The sequence below is a fragment of the Salvelinus sp. IW2-2015 genome, unplaced genomic scaffold (assembly GCF_002910315.2).
Source record: "Salvelinus sp. IW2-2015 unplaced genomic scaffold, ASM291031v2 Un_scaffold659, whole genome shotgun sequence".
NCBI lineage: Eukaryota > Metazoa > Chordata > Actinopteri > Salmoniformes > Salmonidae > Salvelinus > Salvelinus sp. IW2-2015.
The window spans coordinates 257,511-276,418 of NW_019942591.1; the positions used below are offsets into that span (position 1 = coordinate 257,511).

Sequence of the window (18,908 nt, forward strand, 5' to 3'; positions counted from 1 at the left end):
TTTTGTATAAACTACGGTCAGTAAAACACAAGTAATTTTTATTTGCCTGGAGTACAGTACCTTGTGAATCTGTTATCGGGCTTATTAGCTGTGTTGTAGCAGTGTTTCGTCTGTCATGGACTGTGACTTCTATCTCTGATTTATTAGTCTGATGACAGAGACCCACTCCAGCCAAGAGTCTCTCAGGTTACAGTCTTAAAGATTTTCTCTCTCTCTCTCACGCACACACACAAAACACACACAAACAAAACACACACGCACACATGCAATGTCGCCTCGGTGTCACTACCAGCCACTCTGTCAATGACTAACTCTTCCGCATCAGACACTGATGTCATCCAATATATAACACCTGCATAGAAAGAATACATATAAAGTTACACATGTATCCTTTGCTTTCAAATTAATATTGGAACTAGATATGAATCTATTCTTCAATGTACAATATTTTACACAGCTGCATAGTTATCGGATAATACGAAAACGTATAAAGTATTGGATTTGTTCCTCTCCCTCAACATTAGGTTATGCATTAGTTATGACTTATTTGTTTCAATTAATATGCTCATGTACTTCATTTAGTTTAAATGTCCTCAAACAAAACCTCATGAAAATGTCCCCTAAGTACAGCAATATATTCCTATTCTCACGTCTAAGACATGTACAGTAATGACACAATCAATGTATGTAAGATATCACATTGCAGACGCACACACGCACTCACACACTATGTGTCATGCAGCCATGACAACCATAAAATGTCACTTCAGTTCAGGATTCCAAATGCAGAAACCTAGTACGTCTCGTGGCATACTTCTGCAGTGAGATCATTCTCCTTTTCAAAAAACAGAACTAAATACATTTTGACATTTGATAAGATAATCACTCAGTATCTGTTTAGACATTTGATAAGATAATCATTATATATTTTTTAACTCATTCACCTAGCACATACAGTGACTGTCATATGAGTCAGTGTTACAGCTTTTTTTTATCGCTATGGTGCTATATTCACTAATATATGGTGAATTTGAAAAACTCTTCGTACAAAACTCCAAACTGGTGACATTTGTAATGCAAGTAAAGAACAAGAAGGCCCGCACATTGTTAAAGCTCCCAATTCACCGCTTTATTGACAACGTTTCGTTCCCGAAACGGATCTTCGTCAGGACAAACAAACAAACTGAACGCTCACATCCCAAAATATACAAATTTCACCTCACATGACCACTAAGCATATGATGCATGGTGGGTGCAAAAACTATTTGTGTATCTCTAATAATTCGATATCAATGAGATGGGTACATGTAGTAGTTACAGAAAATAATATATATTTACAAAATGACTAAGTAGGAGACTGCAAGACAAATGCGAGACAAATCAAAGTGACATATTCAAGTAAGAAATGGTCTGATATCAAACTCTTGGTTCAGACATTTAGGAGACATGGTACACACATTGTGAGTCAAATACAATTATCTTCTCAATAATAGATTATCAGTATCTCCCCCCTCCTTGGAGTCTTAACATGTACGATACCAATGTATCTCAGAGAGCTAATGTTGTGACGAGCCTCCATGAAATGCACAACCACAGGGTTTCTCTGGTCAAGGGTACTGATAATACTCATGTGTTATGCTATTCTTGTTTTCAGAGCTTCTTTCATTTTTACGTTAGCTTTTTAATGTATTTTACCTCAGACGATCTGGTAATAAGGTTGCTAACTAGCACTCCTAGCAGCTTACGCTAACTAGCTAGCTGGCTAACATTTACTGTGGTAAGTTGATAAAAAAAAGTTGACATTTTGAAAAGGTTGTAGATGAAGTTAGATCGATAATTGAGTTTAAATATACAAGTAGGAAAGCCTTAAATCATTTGTAATATGTTGGATGAGTGTGTTGGGGGCAACTCGCCACCCCTACTAGGGGGTAACTGGCCCCTGGGGGCTAACTTGCTAGATAGCAACTTCACTAGCAGTAAATGCTAGTAGCATAAGCTGCTTGGAGTGCTAGCTTGCAACCTTATTACCAGATCGTCTGAGGTAAAATACATTAAATAGATTAAGTAACTTAATTGCAGTTGTAAATGTTTCCACTAGTGATGGATAGCTTAGTGATGGATAGCTTTGGATTAGGTGGGAGCAATGCAAGAAGTGGATCATGAGTTGTGCTCCAATTTTAATTGAGATAGTTTTATTTGTGACCTACAGTGCATTCGGAAAGTATTCAAACCCCTTGACTTTTTCCACATTCTGTTACATTACAACATTATTCTAAAATTAATTAACTGCTTTTTCCCCTAAACCAATCTACACGGAATACTTTTATTTATTTATTTATTTCACCTTTATTTAACCAGGTAGGCCAGTTGAGAACAAGTTCTCATTTACAACTGCAACCTGGCCAAGATAAAGCAAAGCAGTGCGACAAAAACAACAACACAGAGTTACACATGGGATAAACAAACGTACAGTCAATAACACAATAGAAAAAAAAGTCTATGTACAGTGTGTGCAAATGCTATTTACAGATGGGCTGTTTACAGGTGCAGTAAGCTGCTCTGACAGCTGATGCTTAAATACTTAAATACCCCACAATGAACAAGCAAAAACAGGTTTTTAGAAATTTGAGCAAATGTATATCACATTTACATAAGTATTCAGACCCTTTACTTAGTACTTGTTGAAGCACCTTTGGCAGGGATTACAGCCTTGAGTCTTCTTGGGTATGACACTACATGCTTGGCACATCTAGTTTCTCCCATTCTTCTCTGCAGATCCTTTCAAGCTCTGTCAGGTTGGATTGGGAGTGTTGCTTCACATCTATTTTCAGGTATCAACAGAGATGTTTATTTCGGTTCAAGTCCGGGCTCTGACTGGGCCACTCAAAGACATTCAGAGACTTGTCCCGAAGCCACTCCTGCTTTGTCTTGGCTGTGTGCTTAGGGGTGTTGTCCTGTTGGATGGTGATTCTTCACCCTGGTATGAGGGCCTGAGACTTTGGATTAGATTTTCATCAAGGATCTCTCTGTACTTTGCTCCGTTCATCTTTCCCTCTATCCTGACTTGTCTCCCTGCCGCTGAAAGACATCCCCACAGCAGGATGCTGCCACCACCATGCATTACCGTAGGGATGGTGCCAGGTTTCTTCCAGACGTGACGCTTGGCATTCAGGCCAAAGAGCTCAATCTTCGTTTCATCAGACCAGAGAATCTTGTTTCTCATGGTCTGAGTCCTTTAGGTCATTTTGGCAAACTCCAAGTGGGCTGTCATGTGCCTTTTTACTGAGGAATGGCTTCGGTCTGGCCACTCTACAATAAAGGACTGATTGGTGGATTGCTGCAGAGATGATTGTCCTTCTGGAAGGTTCTCCCATCTCCACAGAGGAACTCTGGAGCTCTGTTAGAGTGACCATCGGGTTCTTGGTAACCTCTCTTACCACCTCCCTTGGTCACCTTCCTTTTCACCGGATTGCTCAGTTTGGCCGGGCGGCCAGCTCTAGGAAGAGTCTTGGTGGTTCCAAACTTCTTCCATTTAAGAATGATGGAGACCACTGTATTCTTGGGGACCTTCAATGCTACAGAAATTTTTTGGTACCCTTCCTTAGATCTGTGCCTCAACACAATCCTGTCTCGGAGCTCTACGTACAATTCCTTCGACCTCATGGCTTGGTTTTTGCTTTGACATGCACTGTGGAACGTTATGTAGACCGGTGTGTGCCTTTCCAAATCATGTCCAATCAATCGAATTTACCACAGATGAACTCCAATCAAGTGTTAGAAACATCTCAAAGATGTCAATGGAAACAGGATGCAACTGAGCTTAATTTTGTATCTCATAGCAAAGGGTCTGAATATTTATGTAAATAAGGTATTTAAATGTTTTATTTGTAATAAACTTGCAAAAAAAAAATGTTTTCGCTTAGAAATTATGGGGTAGGTTGAAGAGGAATTCTTTTTTTCTCGTCAATTTTTTCCCCCCAAACGTTGCTTTCTTGTGTCAGCAATTAGACATTGTTCTTAGGGGGGCTAGTACTCTAATGATGCCCTTTTTCTTAATAGCCTTGCCCGTTATATGGTGATAGAACATTGTGCAATTGTTTGTAAAGTTACACTGGGTACATCGGCCACATCTATAATTACCGTCCGGCACATTGTCTAAGAATGTACTACGTGGCACTGGTAGAAGATCAGACCTCACCACCATTTGACTGATGTTGGGGGCGCGTCTGAAGAATGCCCACGGGGGTTCTTTAAACGTCTTTTCCAGTTAAGGATCAGTGCTCAAGATGTGCCAGTGTTTTTGAATAATGTGGTCGAACTGTTTACCAAGTGAGGAGCACTGAAGGAGGCATTGAACGCGTTGTTTGGGTGATGTCATCCTGGGTCCTATTTTTATAACGATCCCTTGCGTCATGCAGCCATTCCTCTGGGTAACCCCGCTGTCTGATACGCTCATCCAGACGGTCGGCTTGTTTGTCATAGTCACTCTGTACTACAAATCCTGCGTATGCAACTGTATAGGCTGAAGGGGTATGGAGGCTCTTTTTTAGGCGTGTAGGGTGAAAGCTGTCTCCGCGTAACAGGGAATTCCTGTCCGTCAGCTTCCTGTATAGGTCCGTGCTAAAGCCACCCCCCTCTTAACTTAAAGGATCCACCCTTTTTTTAGTTTTTCGCCTAAAATGACATACCCAAATCTAACTGCCTGTAGCTCAGGACCTGAAACAAGGATATGCATATTCTTGATACCATTTGAAAGGAACCACTTTGAATTTTGTGGAAATGTGAAATGAATGTAGAAGAATATAACACATTAGATCTGGTAAAAGATAATACAAAGACAAAAACATGCATTTGTTTTTCTTTTTACCATCGTCTTTGAAATGCAAGAGAACGGCCATAATGTATTATTTCAGCCCAGGCACCATTTATATTTTGGGCTCTAGATGACAACAGTGTATGTGCAAAGTATTAGACTGATCCAATGAACCATAGCATTTCTGTTCAAAATGTTGTATCAAGACTGCCCAAATGTGCCTAATTAATAACTTTTCAAGTTCATAACTGTGCACTCTCCTCAAACAATAGCATGGTATTATTTCACTGTAATTACTACTGTAAATTGGACAGTGCAGATAGATTTATAAGAATTTAATATTTTTGACAATATCAGATATGTCTATGTCCTGGGAAATGTTCTTGTTAGTTACAACATCATGCTAATCACATTAGCCTACATTAGCTCAACCATCCTGTGGATCTAGCGGATCCACCGATCCGCTAGAGGTTAATCAAAATGTCAAGAAAACATGTTTCATGTGCATCAAAGGTGAGGGTGAATTTCAAATGTTCACTGCCTGTATTGATGAAAGAGTGTAATCGATCCTGGAATGTAAGGAATAAGGCATCAATGAAGCATTTCCAGAGCCTGATATGGTGCAAGATTGAATTGTTAGGGCTGAAAAAAATCACATTCTTGTCAAACAAACCCAGATACAGATTGGCATAATTCGGTGCCATTTTACTACCCATAGCTGTTCCCTTCTGTTGAATGAACATGTCATTTTCAAACATAAAAAAGTTCTGGGTCAGAACAATCTCAGCCAGTTCAACAATACGGTTAGCGCTAGGGAGTGTGCCAGTGGGTTGTTGACTAAGACAGTGTGCCACGGCTTCTAGGCCTCCCTGATGGAGTATGCAGGGACTAAACATCAAAGCAAGCCATAAGCATGTCCCCATTCATATTGTGCATTGTCTTGAGGGTGTTAATCATGTCTATAGAATCGCGTACATATCCAGGGAGTGACACCACACTGGGTTTTAGAAAGAAATCTACAAACATAGCAATATTTTCAGTCAATGAGCCAATGGAGGCCACAATAGGTCTCCCTGGTGGCTTATCCAAACGTTTGTGGATTTTTGGTAAGGCATGAATAACGCGCCTGATTGGATTGTCTACTTTCATGAACTCATATTAGTTTTTGCATAATGTCTCCACTTTCCACAAGAAACTTCAGCTTGCAGTGAATCTCATCTTTGAACAGTGGTGTGGGGTCACGTGACAATTTTTGATAGAAATTGGTGTTGTTCAATTGTCCCCGGATCTCATTCACATAGTCATCACGGTTTAACAACACCACAGCTCCGCCCTCATCAGCATTACGCCCTATCAAAGTGGAATCATTAAAAAAAAATCATCCTATGTTTGTCTTTGTTCTTTAGGGAGATTATTGTAGACTCTGTGTTCTCGTTTCTTACTCAGAATCTGAGACACATCTTTTTCCACCAATCTGTAGTATGTTTCTTGGGAGGGATTTCTGTATCTTGGCGGACAAAGGGTGGATTTGTCTCGAAAAGGGGTATTCATTCTGTGGGACACGTCATTTTCTATTGTGTCACCCATAGCCTGAACACTTGTCTCAACCATACTTAACACATTCACATTTGCACTGTTATCATTTATGGGATAGAAGAACTCCCTATGTAATGACCGATGCTGGAGATGAGAAGCAGGAGCAGGGAGTCAACATTTAATCAGGAACAGACCGGTATGATGGTGGCAGGAGTGCGAAATGCTAGGGAGCCTGGTGCCTTCGAGCACCAGGGYGGGGGGGGGGGGGAGCGGGAGCAAGCATGACAGTACCCCCCCTCTAGGGGCACCACCCGGTGTCCCACCTGGGCGAGCCTGACGGGCCGGCCGGGTCACAGGCACTGGACAAGCCGGCTGGGCGTAAACTCCAGGCAAACCGGCAGAGGCATGGGAGCCTGGTGAGCCGGCTGGGGCATGGGGGCCTGGCGAACCGGCTGAGGCATGGGGGCCTGGCGAACCGGCTGAGGCATGGGAGCCCGACAATCTGGCTGGGGTGTGAAAGCATGTCGATCGCGCTGAGGCGTGGAAGCCCGATGATCCGGCGGAGGCGTAGCAGCCTCACGAGCCGGCTGGATGTAAAAACCTGACGATCCGGCTGAGGCCCGATGTAGGATGGGCGCCTTCCGAGCCAACCGGGGCACGAACCTCTCGAGCCAGCTAGGGTGTGACAGCCCGACAAGCTGGCTTAGGTACCCCCGGTTCCATCGGTGGCGGACCCTGGACCCAACATCACCACCACCCGGAACGCCAGCACTCCCCGATGCTTCGTATGATGGCTTCAGCATTCTGTAATGACCGACGCTGGAGATGAGAAGCAGGTACGGGGAGTCAAAAAAATTTTGGGAACAGACCGGTAACAAAACAGGAACAGCGTCAGCACACGGGTAAACAACGGCAAATGACAATTAATGCTGAAGCCAGGAATACCAGCCAGATATAAGGGAGGTTATGATTGAGTCCAGGTGAGTCCAATAATCGCGTGATGGGGGAAGGCAGGTGTGCGTAATGATGGTGGCAGGAGTGCGTAATGCTGGGGAGCCTGGCGCCTTCGAGCGCCAGGGTGGGGGAGCGGGGGCAGGCGTGACACCCTAAGTCTCAACGTACAAAATAATTTCTGAAACTCTTTTGTGGTGTCGAAGTCATTACGTAATGCATTGGGGACGAAAGATAAGCCCTTACTTAAGGCCAACTCACATCAAGTGGTTTTAATCACCTAAACACAACATAATAATATCTTCTCAATGTAGTTATTTTAACTACCAGTGAATCCAACAAAAAAAATGTAAGATACATGTTTCAAAATTGCCCTTTTGAATGTAGTATGCTACAGTACTGTAAATTACAGTTTTAATGTACACTGTTTTCACATTAGGCAATACACTTGTACTACCCATAGAAATTGACTGAACATAAAATGTTCATAATTTATATCCCATGTGTGATCAAAGGTGTGATCATTGAAGGCATATTTCACAATGTAGTCAAATGAAAGAAATGAAATAAACATCATGTTTAGCAGGCACTAGTTTGCATAAATCCTGCCTGGAACATTTGGCCCTAGGTTCTCATCGGAATCGCAGTAAAAATTGGATTCGCCATTTTGGCATGGCGAATCCAAGCCTGACATAGGTCTGGATTGAAATCATTGTATGCCTCCTCCATGGCATGAAGGAGGGTGGTACGCTCGTGGGGATTGTAATTGTGTATTGTATTTTACAGCATTGTATTGAACTTATGTATTGTAGTGGTCCTGTATGTGGCTCAGTTGATAAGAGCATGGCGTGGCGTCGTGCATAAGAAGAGCCCTTAGCCGTGGTATATTGGCCATATACCACACCCCCTCTGACCTTATTGCTTAAATATATTACACTTTTTATGTCTCTACTTTACAGCCATACATTTTCATGATGCAGCTCTCAAAATCTGTAGACAAACCAATGTACATGTAAAATGTAAAGAATCATATCAAAAGTAGTGTGAGCATTGCATTGTGAAAGGCAATTACTTTGTATGAACATGTATTGCAATGTGAAACATTGAGTTTGGTGAAAAAGTGACCGTGTGATTTTATGTGTTGTACTTAGTCAGTTGAAAATGTGCTTAGAGCTTGAAACAACGGACTTACTTGATGATCTGTTTTGAGTTTTGTACTAAGAATTGTGAAAATGTACAACATACTTGTGAAAATTCCACCAAAGCGAGAGAAAAAAAAAACTACTACAGTAACATTGACCCCTGGCCTGTGAGCGCCTGACATCACCAGGCGCTAAATTAGTTGATAGACCAAAAATAAAGCGTTCCAAACCTGTCTACCAATAACAGCTAGTTTTCAGATTTCCTTTCCTCACTCCCAGACATTCTTGCTTGAGAAATTGCTCTTCGCTAAGAAGCTTTTTGTTGTTGACTTTTTACCATTTTAATTGAAAACAATCACAGCAAGTTACTTAATTGTATCCCAGAAATGCTTAGATATTGAAAAAAAAATGGCTGCGTTGGGCCTTTAAGCACACAACAACAACACAAGTCACATGTCTGGCAGGGACGCAGCTGCCTGACACTAAGTGTGATAGACACCCGCATGGGTACTCAAAGTTCCTTTGTTCATGGATTAATTGTCACATCACTATTCTAATGAGGCCTTCGGTGTCGAAGTTCCCTAAGGGAGAGCAGTGATAAGGTGATCCTGGCAGGATGATCATTCCGTCCCCTGGCAGCCCCCTACACAGTGCCAGGGCGCTCTCTCTCTGTTACATAACTATACAGTCAGCTTCAGCTGCTGGAGGGAGGGAGGGAGGGAGGGAGGGAGGGAGGGAGGGAACAGCTTTTAAATATATCTATATCGCTTTACCTGTTCAATTGTCATTTAAATGAACGATGGACATTGATTCTTTAAGAACTTTTATGCCTTAGGAGTTAAGTACAACTGGCACACTGGTATATAGTGTCATAAGCCAAGAATTAGATACATTTTAGTCAATTGTGTATCTATTTATTGTCATTCGATTCTTTTAAAGAACAATCTAAATGTCTGTCAATCTTTGCATGTTTAGCTCTGTCTATGAATTTCCAACTTCATAAAATTGATAGGTGGCTGTCGGATGTAGGATCTTAATTTGAACCAGTCTGCTACAGCAGGAATATATTCCTGAGCAACAGGAAATGTAAATGTATTATGTGGATTAGGGGTTGAATCGTTTTTCATTAGGGCAAGTCAAGTCTGAAATTTCAAAGTGGAAATTACGAACTTTAGAAGCCTTTCCTGCCGCGCAGGAAAATTATCAACATCAAAAGAGTAATCAAATTAAGTACTACAGAGAAACAGCAAAACATTTTTGTTTTATTTATTCATCAAGAAGGAATCCATAGGCCACATAGCTTGATTAAATTCATTTACAAACATACCTCCTGCCCATCACTGGCAGCTAAAATCCAGTGTCACTCTACACTCTCTCTCTCCTCCACTGACAATACTGCAACAATTAGACTCTAGAATATCTAGCATCTTGTCTAGGCATCTCTTTGCTCTGTGCAACTTGGAAGGAACAACTTACTTGGGGAATAGAGGGGGGTACTCTTTGCCTGGTCCAGTCAGTGTGTCCCCTATATACACTGCTCAAAAAAATAAAGGGAACACTTAAACAACACAATGTAACTCCAAGTCAATCACACTTCTGTGAAATCAAACTGTCCACTTAGGAAGCAACACTGATTGACAATAAATTTCACATGCTGTTGTGCAAATGGAATAGACAAAAGGTGGAAATTATAGGCAATTAGCAAGACACCCCCAATAAAGGAGTGATTCTGCAGGTGGTGACCACAGACCACTTCTCAGTTCCTATGCTTCCTGGCTGATGTTTTGGTCACTTTGGAATGCTGGCGGTGCTCTCACTCTAGTGGTAGCATGAGACGGAGTCTACAACCCACACAAGTGGCTCAGGTAGTGCAGCTCATCCAGGATGGCACATCAATGCGAGCTGTGGCAAGAAGGTTTTCTGTGTCTGTCAGCGTAGTGTCCAGAGCATGGAGGCGCTACCAGGAGACAGGCCAGTACATCAGGAGACGTGGAGGAGGCCGTAGGAGGGCAACAACCCAGCAGCAAGACCGCTACCTCCGCCTTTGTGCAAGGAGGAGCACTGCCAGAGCCCTGCAAAATGACCTCCAGCAGGCCACAAATGTGCATGTGTCAGCATATGGTCTCACAAGGGCTCTGAGGATCTCATCTCGGTACCTAATGGCAGTCAGGRTACCTCTGGCGAGCACATGGAGGGCTGTGCGGCCCCACAAAGAAATGCCACCCCACACCATGACTGACCCATCGCCAAACCGGTCATGCTGGAGGATGTTGCAGGTAGCAGAACGTTCTCCACGGCGTCTCCAGACTCTGTCACGTCTGTCACATGTGCTCATGTGCTCAGTGTGAACCTGCTTTCATCTGTGAAGAGCACAGGGCGCCAGTGGCGAATTTGCCAATCTTGGTGTTCTCTGGCAAATGCCAAACGTCCTGCACGGTTTTGGGCTGTAAGCACAACCCCCACCTGTGGACGTCGGGCCCTCATACCACCCTCATGGAGTCTGTTTCTGACCGTTTGAGCAGACACATGCACATTTGTGGCCTGCTGGAGGTCATTTTGCAGGGCTCTGGCAGTGCTCCTCCTTGCACAAAGGCGGAGGTAGCGGTCCTGCTGCTGGGTTGTTGCCCTCCTACGGCCTCCTCCACGTCTCCTGATGTACTGGCCTGTCTCCTGGTAGCGCCTCCATGCTCTGGACACTACGCTGACAGACACAGKAAACCTTCTTGCCACAGCTCGCATTGATGTGCCATCCTGGATGAGCTGCACTACCTGAGCCACTTGTGTGGGTTGTAGACTCCGTCTCATGCTACCACTAGAGTGAGAGCACCGCCAGCATTCCAAAGTGACCAAAACATCAGCCAGGAAGCATAGGAACTGAGAAGTGGTCTGTGGTCACCACCTGCAGAATCACTCCTTTATTGGGGGTGTCTTGCTAATTGCCTATAATTTCCACCTTTTGTCTATTCCATTTGCACAACAGCATGTGAAATTTATTGTCAATCAGTGTTGCTTCCTAAGTGGACAGTTTGATTTCACAGAAGTGTGATTGACTTGGAGTTACATTGTGTTGTTTAAGTGTTCCCTTTATTTTTTTGAGCAGTGTATATATATAAAATAATTATAAAATGTGGGCTTAAAAATGAAGTTGAGTAATTCATTTAACATCTGGAAAATGTCAAAACAGGACAAATCTGAGGGAGTGTGCCTTTGTTCCCCCTATGGGCATGATGCCACTGTCTATGTTTTAAGAAACATGCTGCTGCCCTGTTGAGAGATGTACCCTCACCAGTGTCATTCTCACGTAACATTACAGACAGCTGACCATCAACACATCAACATCCTCATCCACACACCCCCTGTGGACCCAGAGGGACGAGCACGCCCAGGACAGGCCAGATTGGGCCAGGTCAGAGGCTATCTCTGTGGGGCGTGGCTCACAGCAGGCATGGGTGAGCCACAGTGTTGGAGCTGTGACCACACCATACCGACATGTGACAGGGAGTTTAGAGCTCCCCGTGGACACATTAACCCTGCCACACACACACACACAACTTGGTCTGCGGTATCAGGTTGCCACTTTATTTTCCAAATCAACTTTACAATAGAACATAAGACACATGCTGCATCCCCTTCAACTCACCAAAACATCCCAAACGCTCTCACAATCTTGACATGTACTTAAAGTGACCATTAGATACCCACATACTGCAACCTCCACTGTTCACACAGACACACACACTCATTCAAAGTTGAGTCATGTTGTTACTAAACTCATCTCTGTAAACTTCATGAACAAAAATACACTAGTACCTCTTGATAAGCATGGTCCGTTAAATAAATGGACAACTCAAATGATTTAATTCGTTAACAAACATTTATTCCAAGGTAATCTTAACTAGTGGTTTTAAAAGACTGTCTTGTGACTAGATAAAACAAGTGCTGATAATCATGAGACAAAGTGCTGATGTGGAACAGGACAGCTGTGCCCTACGGGGTTCAGTGCTGTGTTAACTGTGTCCACTGTGTTCCCTGGCGGAGACCAATAATGAACAGACCCAGGGAGTTGAGTAACTAACACTGTCTGATTGATAAAAAAAATGGCAGGGTGATAACCTCCAAAACTCTCCCTAATATACCTGAGACCCAGCTAAGTCTGCCTAAACAGAAAAATAAGAAAAACAGAATCATATTGGATCATGGGTCTGATGAGGTGAAAGGAAAGCTGTATTTATTTTGTTCAAACCTAGGGCTCTATTCAATTTGTATTGCAGAAGTGCAGCGTTACAGCGGAATTGAAATGTAGAGGCAATGTTCCCGTGTTAGCAGAGACCGCATACACGGTAAACACGGCACATGTCGGTTCAGTCAGAAATGACCTTAACATTTCTATCGCACAATCTGTAACACTTCAGCAACACAGATTGAATAGAGCCCCTAGTGTTAGTGCAAATTGGGAGAGTATTTTCAACAGAGTATAGTCAGAATCAGACATCCTAATACTGTATACTCCCAACTCTGCAACATAAACAACTAACTACTGCCCCCTGTCTACCCTCTGAGGTCATTGCAGCTCCTGTTCCGTCTAGAAGTTATCCTCCTCTCTTCCGCTCCCATCTTCCTCATCCAGCCTCTTGTCCTCATCGTCGCTCCCTTCTCTGTTCATGGTGCGGTTCACTCTGGCCAGTAGCAACGGCAGGTTGACTGCTAATGGGTTGTCCTCATCTTCATCATCAGTATCACGCTTGGGGTAGAAGCGTCTAGCCTTCGCCAAGAAGTCCTCAGCAGCATCCAGGTATATGAGACGATCCTATATGAAAAGGAGAGAGGAGGGAAGAGAGAGGAAGATGGAGAGAGGAGGGAAGAGAGAGGAGATGAGAGGAGGGAAGAAGAGGAAGATGGAGAGAGGAGGGAAGAGAGAGGAAGATGGAGAGAGGAGGGAAAGCGAGAGGAAGAATGGAGAGAGAGGGGAAAGCGAGAGGAAGATGGAAAGCGAGAGGAAGATGGAGAGGGTGAAAAACAAAGAGTGAAGGAAGAAGAGAAAAGACCAAAGAGGGAAGGAAGAAGAGTAAACAGAGGAAGAGGGGAGGTATAAGAGTCATCATCATCAAACAGGAAGTGATTTGGAGAAGGAAGTGAAAGACATTAACCATAATACTAAATGTCCCTCTGTTAGTTTCTGTTCTCACCAGGATGAAGAGGTATCTCTCAGGTGGGGCCTCCCGGGTGTTGAAGATAGACGTCTCAGAGTGGAGCGTGTGCAGTAGTGTGCGTGACGCCGAGGCGTTCTTCATACGGTCATACGACGCACTGGCAGACACCGTCAGCAGAGACTCCGCCTCCGCCATGAACCCTGAGCCAATGAGTTCACGGTTGCTGAGATTAGACTTGATTCATTTTGTCTTTCTCTCCTTTTACCCTTCCATTTGTTCTCTATCACCCTCATTTTACCTTCATTTGTTCTCTCTCACCTAAATTCTCCAGGATCATCTTCCACTTGTCCCTGACCTCCCGACGCAGATCTCTCATACCCTCAATGTCCACACTCAGACGCCGGTGCGCCTACAGAGGGAAAGGGTYCAGGGTTACATACYAACAATATTAACCTAGTSCACAACTATCACCACAAACACAGGTCAATCAACTAGAGTAAACCTACTGTGAGATAGCAGCACATTCACCCAACAAACAGGACACAACAAAGTTGTTGTTGGACAGGCATGGTACCCAGTTGGATAATGTAGGCCTACATTATACCAGAGCACATAAAATTAATTGAAATGACGTGGAAACAACGTTGATTCAACCAGTGTGTGCCCAGTGGGTACCTCTTAGGAACCCAAACTCTCTGTTGTCATACAGTAAGTGTCCCCTGTCCCCCTCCCTGGGTCCCCCCTCTGGTACCAGCGAGCCCCTGCGTGTCTGGTTCCTGTTCTGGATGAGGTTGTACAGGATCCGGTCATCGTCTCTCTCTGAGTGGCTCGGGTCGCCTGGCTCACTCCACAGGTTCTGTTCCTGTTCCCTTCGCTTCTTCGCCTCGCGGTCAAAGTACTCCAAAGTGTCAGGACTGAAACAAATAGACAAATAGACACGCACACACACAAACGGACACAGACGCGCATGGTCTATAAGGGGAACATCGGGATGACTGTGAAGCTGTTATCAATTCGATAGATATAGAGAGGATCGTTGTTTGTTGGTTCCACACCTGTGTATTACACTAGTGTGACTCAATCTGAGGGCTATGGATGGAGAGCATGACATACAGTTGAAGTCGGAGGCTTACATACACTTAGGTTGGAGTCATTAAAAATAGTTTTTCAACCACTCTTGTTAACAAAGTATAGTTTTGGCAAGTCGGTTAGGACATCTACTCTGTGCATGACACAAGTCATCTTTCCAATAATTGTTTATTTCACTTACAAGTCAGAGGTTTACATACACTAAGTTGACTGTGCCTTTAAACAGCTTAGAGAATTCCAGAAAATGATGTCATGGATTTAGAAGCTTCTGATAGGCTAATTGACATCATTTGAGTCAATTGGAGGTGTACCTGTGGATGTATTTCAAGGCCTACCTTCAAACTCAGTGCATCTTTGCTTGACATCATGGGGAAATCAAAAGAAATCAGCCAAAATCTCCGAAAAATTGAGGTGTATACCTCCAATTGTCATGGTGTAGACCTCCACAAGTCTGGTTCATCCTTGGGAGCAATTTCCAAACGCCTGAAGTTACCACGTTCATCTGTACAAACAATAGTACGGAAGTATAAACACCATGAGACCACGCAGCCGTCATACCGCTCAGGAAGGAGAAGACGCATTCTGTCTCCTAGAGATGAACGTACTTTGGTGCAAAAATGGGTATAAACAAAAGTATCTATATCCACAGTAAAACGAGTCCTATATCGACCTAACCTGAAAGGCTGTTCAGCAAGGAAGAAGCCACTTCTCCAAAACCGCCATAAAAAAATCCAGACTACGGTTTGCAACTGCACATGGGGACAAAGATCGTACTTTTTGGAGAAATGTCCTTTGGTCTGATGAAACAAAAATAGAACTGTTTGGACATAATGACCATCGTTATGTTTGGAGGAAAAAGGGGGAGGCTTGCAACCCGAAGAACACCATCCCAACCGTGAAGCACGGGGGTGGCAGCATCATGTTGTGCGGAAGCTTTGTTGCAGGAGGGACTGGTGCACTTCACAAAATAGATGGCATCATGAGGACGGACAATTATGTGGATATATTGAAGCAACATCTCAAGACATCAATCAGGAAGTTAAAGCTTGGTCGCAAATGGGTCTTCCAAATGGACAATGACCCCAAGCATACTTACAAAGTTGTGGCAAAATAGCTTAAGGACAACAAAGTCAAGGTATTGGGGTGGCCATCACAAAGCCCTGACTTCAATCCTATAGAAAATGTGTGGGCAGAACTGATAAAAGCGTGTGCGAGCCATGAGGCCTACAAACCTGACTCAGTAACACCAGCTCTGTCAGGAGGAATGGGCCAAAATTCACCCAAATTATTGTGGGAAGCTTGTGGAAGGCTACCCGAAATGTTTGACTCAAGTTAAACAATTTAAAGGCAATGCTACCAAAAACTAAACGAGTGTATGTAAACTTCTGACCCACTGGGAATATGATGAAATAAATAAAAGCTGAAATAAATCATTCTCTCTACTATTATTCTGACATTTCACATTCTTAAATAAAGTGGTGATCCTAACTGACCTAAGACAGGGACTTTTTTACTAGGATTAAATGTCAGGAATTGTGAAAGCTGAGTTTAAATGTATTTGGCTAAGGTGTATGTAAACTTCCGACTTCAACTGTCACTCTCAAATCTATGGATTGGTGTGGAGAGACATGAGGGTGAGAAATCACATGAGGAATTGTGACATTGTTTGTTTATTAAGCATCATGTTGTGTGTCTTGATAAGTGTGTGTGTAAGTCACAGGAGGTTGGTGGCATCTTAATTGGGGAGGACGGGCTCATGGTAATGGCTGGAGCGGAATAGGTGGAATGGTATCAAGTACATCAAACACATGGTTTGATGCCATTCCATTTGCTCCATTCCAGTCATTATTATGAGCCATCCTCCCCTCAGCAGCCTCCTGTGGTGTAAGTGTGTTTGGATGTCATGGGTTGTCATGGTGATAAGTGTGTATGTCAGGGTGTCATGGGTTGTCATGGTGATAAGTGTGTATGTCAGGGTGTTCTGGGCGTGTCGATGTGATAAGTATGTATGTCAGTGTGTCATGGGAATAAGTATGTATGTCAGTGTGTCATGGGGATAAGTATGTATGTCAGGGTGTCATGGGTTTGTCATGGTGATAAGTATGTATATCAGTGTGTCATGGGGATAAGTATGTATGTCACTGTGTCATGGGGTGTCATGATAAGTGTGTATGCCAGTGTTGGGGTGTCATGGGTTGTCATGGTGATAAGTGTGCATGTCACTGTATCGGGTTGTTATGGTGATAAGTATGTATGTTATGGTGATAAGTGTGTATGTCACTGGGTCATGGGTTGTCATGATAAGTGTGGATGCCAGTGTGTTGGGGTGTCATGGTAATAAGTCTATATGTAAGTGTGTCGGGTGTCATGGTGATAAGTGTGTATATCAGTGTGTTGGGGTGTCATGGGTTGTCATGGTGATAAGTGTGGCATGTCAGTGTGTTATGGGTTGTCATGGTGATAAGTCTATATGTAAGTGTGTCGGGGTGTCATGGGTTGTCATGGTGATAAGTCTGTATGTCAGTATGTTGGGGTGTCATGGGTTGTCATGTTGATAAGTCTATATGTCAGTGTATCGCAGTGTCATGGATTGTATACCTGATTAAAGGCTCCTTCTCCTCCTCACTTTCATCATCGCTAATGCAGCAGCAGCAACAGAACCGAGCACAGAACCTCTTGAAGGCAGCCCCCATCTCTGCTGGAGAGAGAGAGGGAAGTAGAGCGGTGGAAGATAGCGTGAGAGCAGTTAGAGGTCCAGATAAGGTCTAGTGTCCAGATATGGTTAAACTCTTCAGACAGGAGAGGGTATACGCTACCGTTTCTCAAGTCCTATCCAGGTACAGGACAGGTAAGAAGGGAAGAAAATCCTCTCCAACCAGTAAAGTTGGTCCAACACACTATATCCACCTCTTTCTGTCTACCAGTTCCCTGCTGAGGATAGGTGACCCAGTGGTGTAGGATGAGGGTTCGGACCTGGAACCTGGGTCACACCCTCCGAGTTTGATTCCAAAACAATATCCACAGGAGCAAAGAGAAAAAGTTTGTCAAGCACTCACAGAGCTGTTGAACACCCACGGTTCTCACTCTGTTGATACCCTGCCTCCACACTGACAAAATGAGTTTCAAGAAAAATATCCCGTTCAGACAGAAACCATTCTAAAGAGTGTCGAGTGAACAGGTCATTTCCAACAACTGGGTTCCAATCTCCATCCCGATATCCACGCTGTATATACTGGTGTGGAATCCTCTTCTCATTCCAGGTCCCGATGTCGGAGGTCCAGAAGAGGTAGCCAGCTAAGGTCTCCAAATCCAAAGACTTTCCTCCTGGATCAGAGAAGCTGGAAGAGAGGATGACCCAGGGAATGTCTCACCACAAAGAGAGCACTGAGTAGCCTCTCCCCTCTCACTCATCACCACAGATCCACACGCACACACAAGACCCAACTCAGTCACAGCACAGTCATGTGAGCTGAACGATCCTCTGCCCCCCAGCAGGAATAGCAAGGCTCTAGCTACTGTAACCCCACCTTGCTACCCACATTCTTATCTCCATCCACTTAAAACCACACACTCTACAGACAAAAGAAGGCTACATATTGCATTTAAACAAAACAAGCTTTTGTTTAGGGAATTTACTTCTTCAAAGTAAAATATGTGTTGCTAGATGTCACCGCCCCTAGGCCAATAACCTGGATGTACTCCTCACGTAGTGGAAATGGTAAAACAGCAAATATATCAGAGAACAGTTTCATCAGTGAACAAGATAATCAGTGCTCCTATTATATAAAGACTCTAGATTCTATCCACGCAGAATGGACCTCTTTTTAAAAAAAAACATTCTGGACTAAAGGTACACTTGGTTCACAAAATGATCTCTACCCAAATGCTGTATCTTATATAAAACACTCATCCAAAAGGCAAAAAAAGGACAACATAGTAGATTGAAGTGTAAATGTTAATGGAGAGCTCCCATGAGATGGCAACTTTAGTCAGTGTTATCACTAATAAACACCTCAGCCTCAAGCACACAGAGAGCCATTCAAATGGTAGACAGGGTGAGAAAGAGGGAGACTGAGAAATGGAGCGTGACCATGTTCATTAGGGCTTGCAATAGGAAACTTTTTAAAACAATAAGTGTTTCTTATTGGACAGCCTGGTCTCATAGACTAGGCGCAACATAGTACACGTAAATCCGGGAACACTCATATTATGATGACGTGTTACGTT

At 43.5% G+C, this 18,908-nt stretch overlaps 1 protein-coding gene across 2 annotated transcripts; it reads right to left on the bottom strand.

Moving 5' to 3' along the window:
- Positions 1-12,018: 12,018 nt before the first annotated feature.
- On the bottom strand, positions 12,019-18,880 carry LOC112068721 (melanoregulin-like). 2 transcript variants are annotated; one of them, XM_024135916.2, is made up of 6 exons: positions 17,498-18,880; positions 17,280-17,376; positions 14,344-14,506; positions 13,911-14,001; positions 13,629-13,792; positions 12,019-13,249 (listed from the first exon to the last, which is right to left on the bottom strand). In XM_024135916.2, exons 2-6 carry the CDS (start codon positions 17,372-17,374, stop codon positions 13,025-13,027), a joined length of 738 nt encoding a protein of 245 aa, XP_023991684.1. In that variant the 5' UTR covers positions 17,375-17,376; positions 17,498-18,880; the 3' UTR covers positions 12,019-13,024. The 2 variants fall into 2 exon arrangements, with proteins under 2 accessions (XP_023991684.1, XP_023991683.1); XM_024135915.2 differs by having other exon boundaries at positions 17,280-17,379.
- Between the last annotated feature and the right edge of the window lie 28 nt (positions 18,881-18,908).

Coding starts and splice junctions, on each gene's coding strand:
- LOC112068721 (XM_024135916.2), bottom strand. CDS start 17,374: ATGGGGGCTGCCTTCAAGAGGTTCTGTGCTCGGTTCTGTTGCTGCTGC. Junction 14,507..17,279: donor GAGAAGGAGCCTTTAATCAG/GTATACAATCCA, acceptor TATTTGTTTCAG/TCCTGACACTTTGGAGTACT. Junction 13,793..13,910: donor GATGATCCTGGAGAATTTAG/GTGAGAGAGAAC, acceptor TCATTGGCTCAG/GGTTCATGGCGGAGGCGGAG.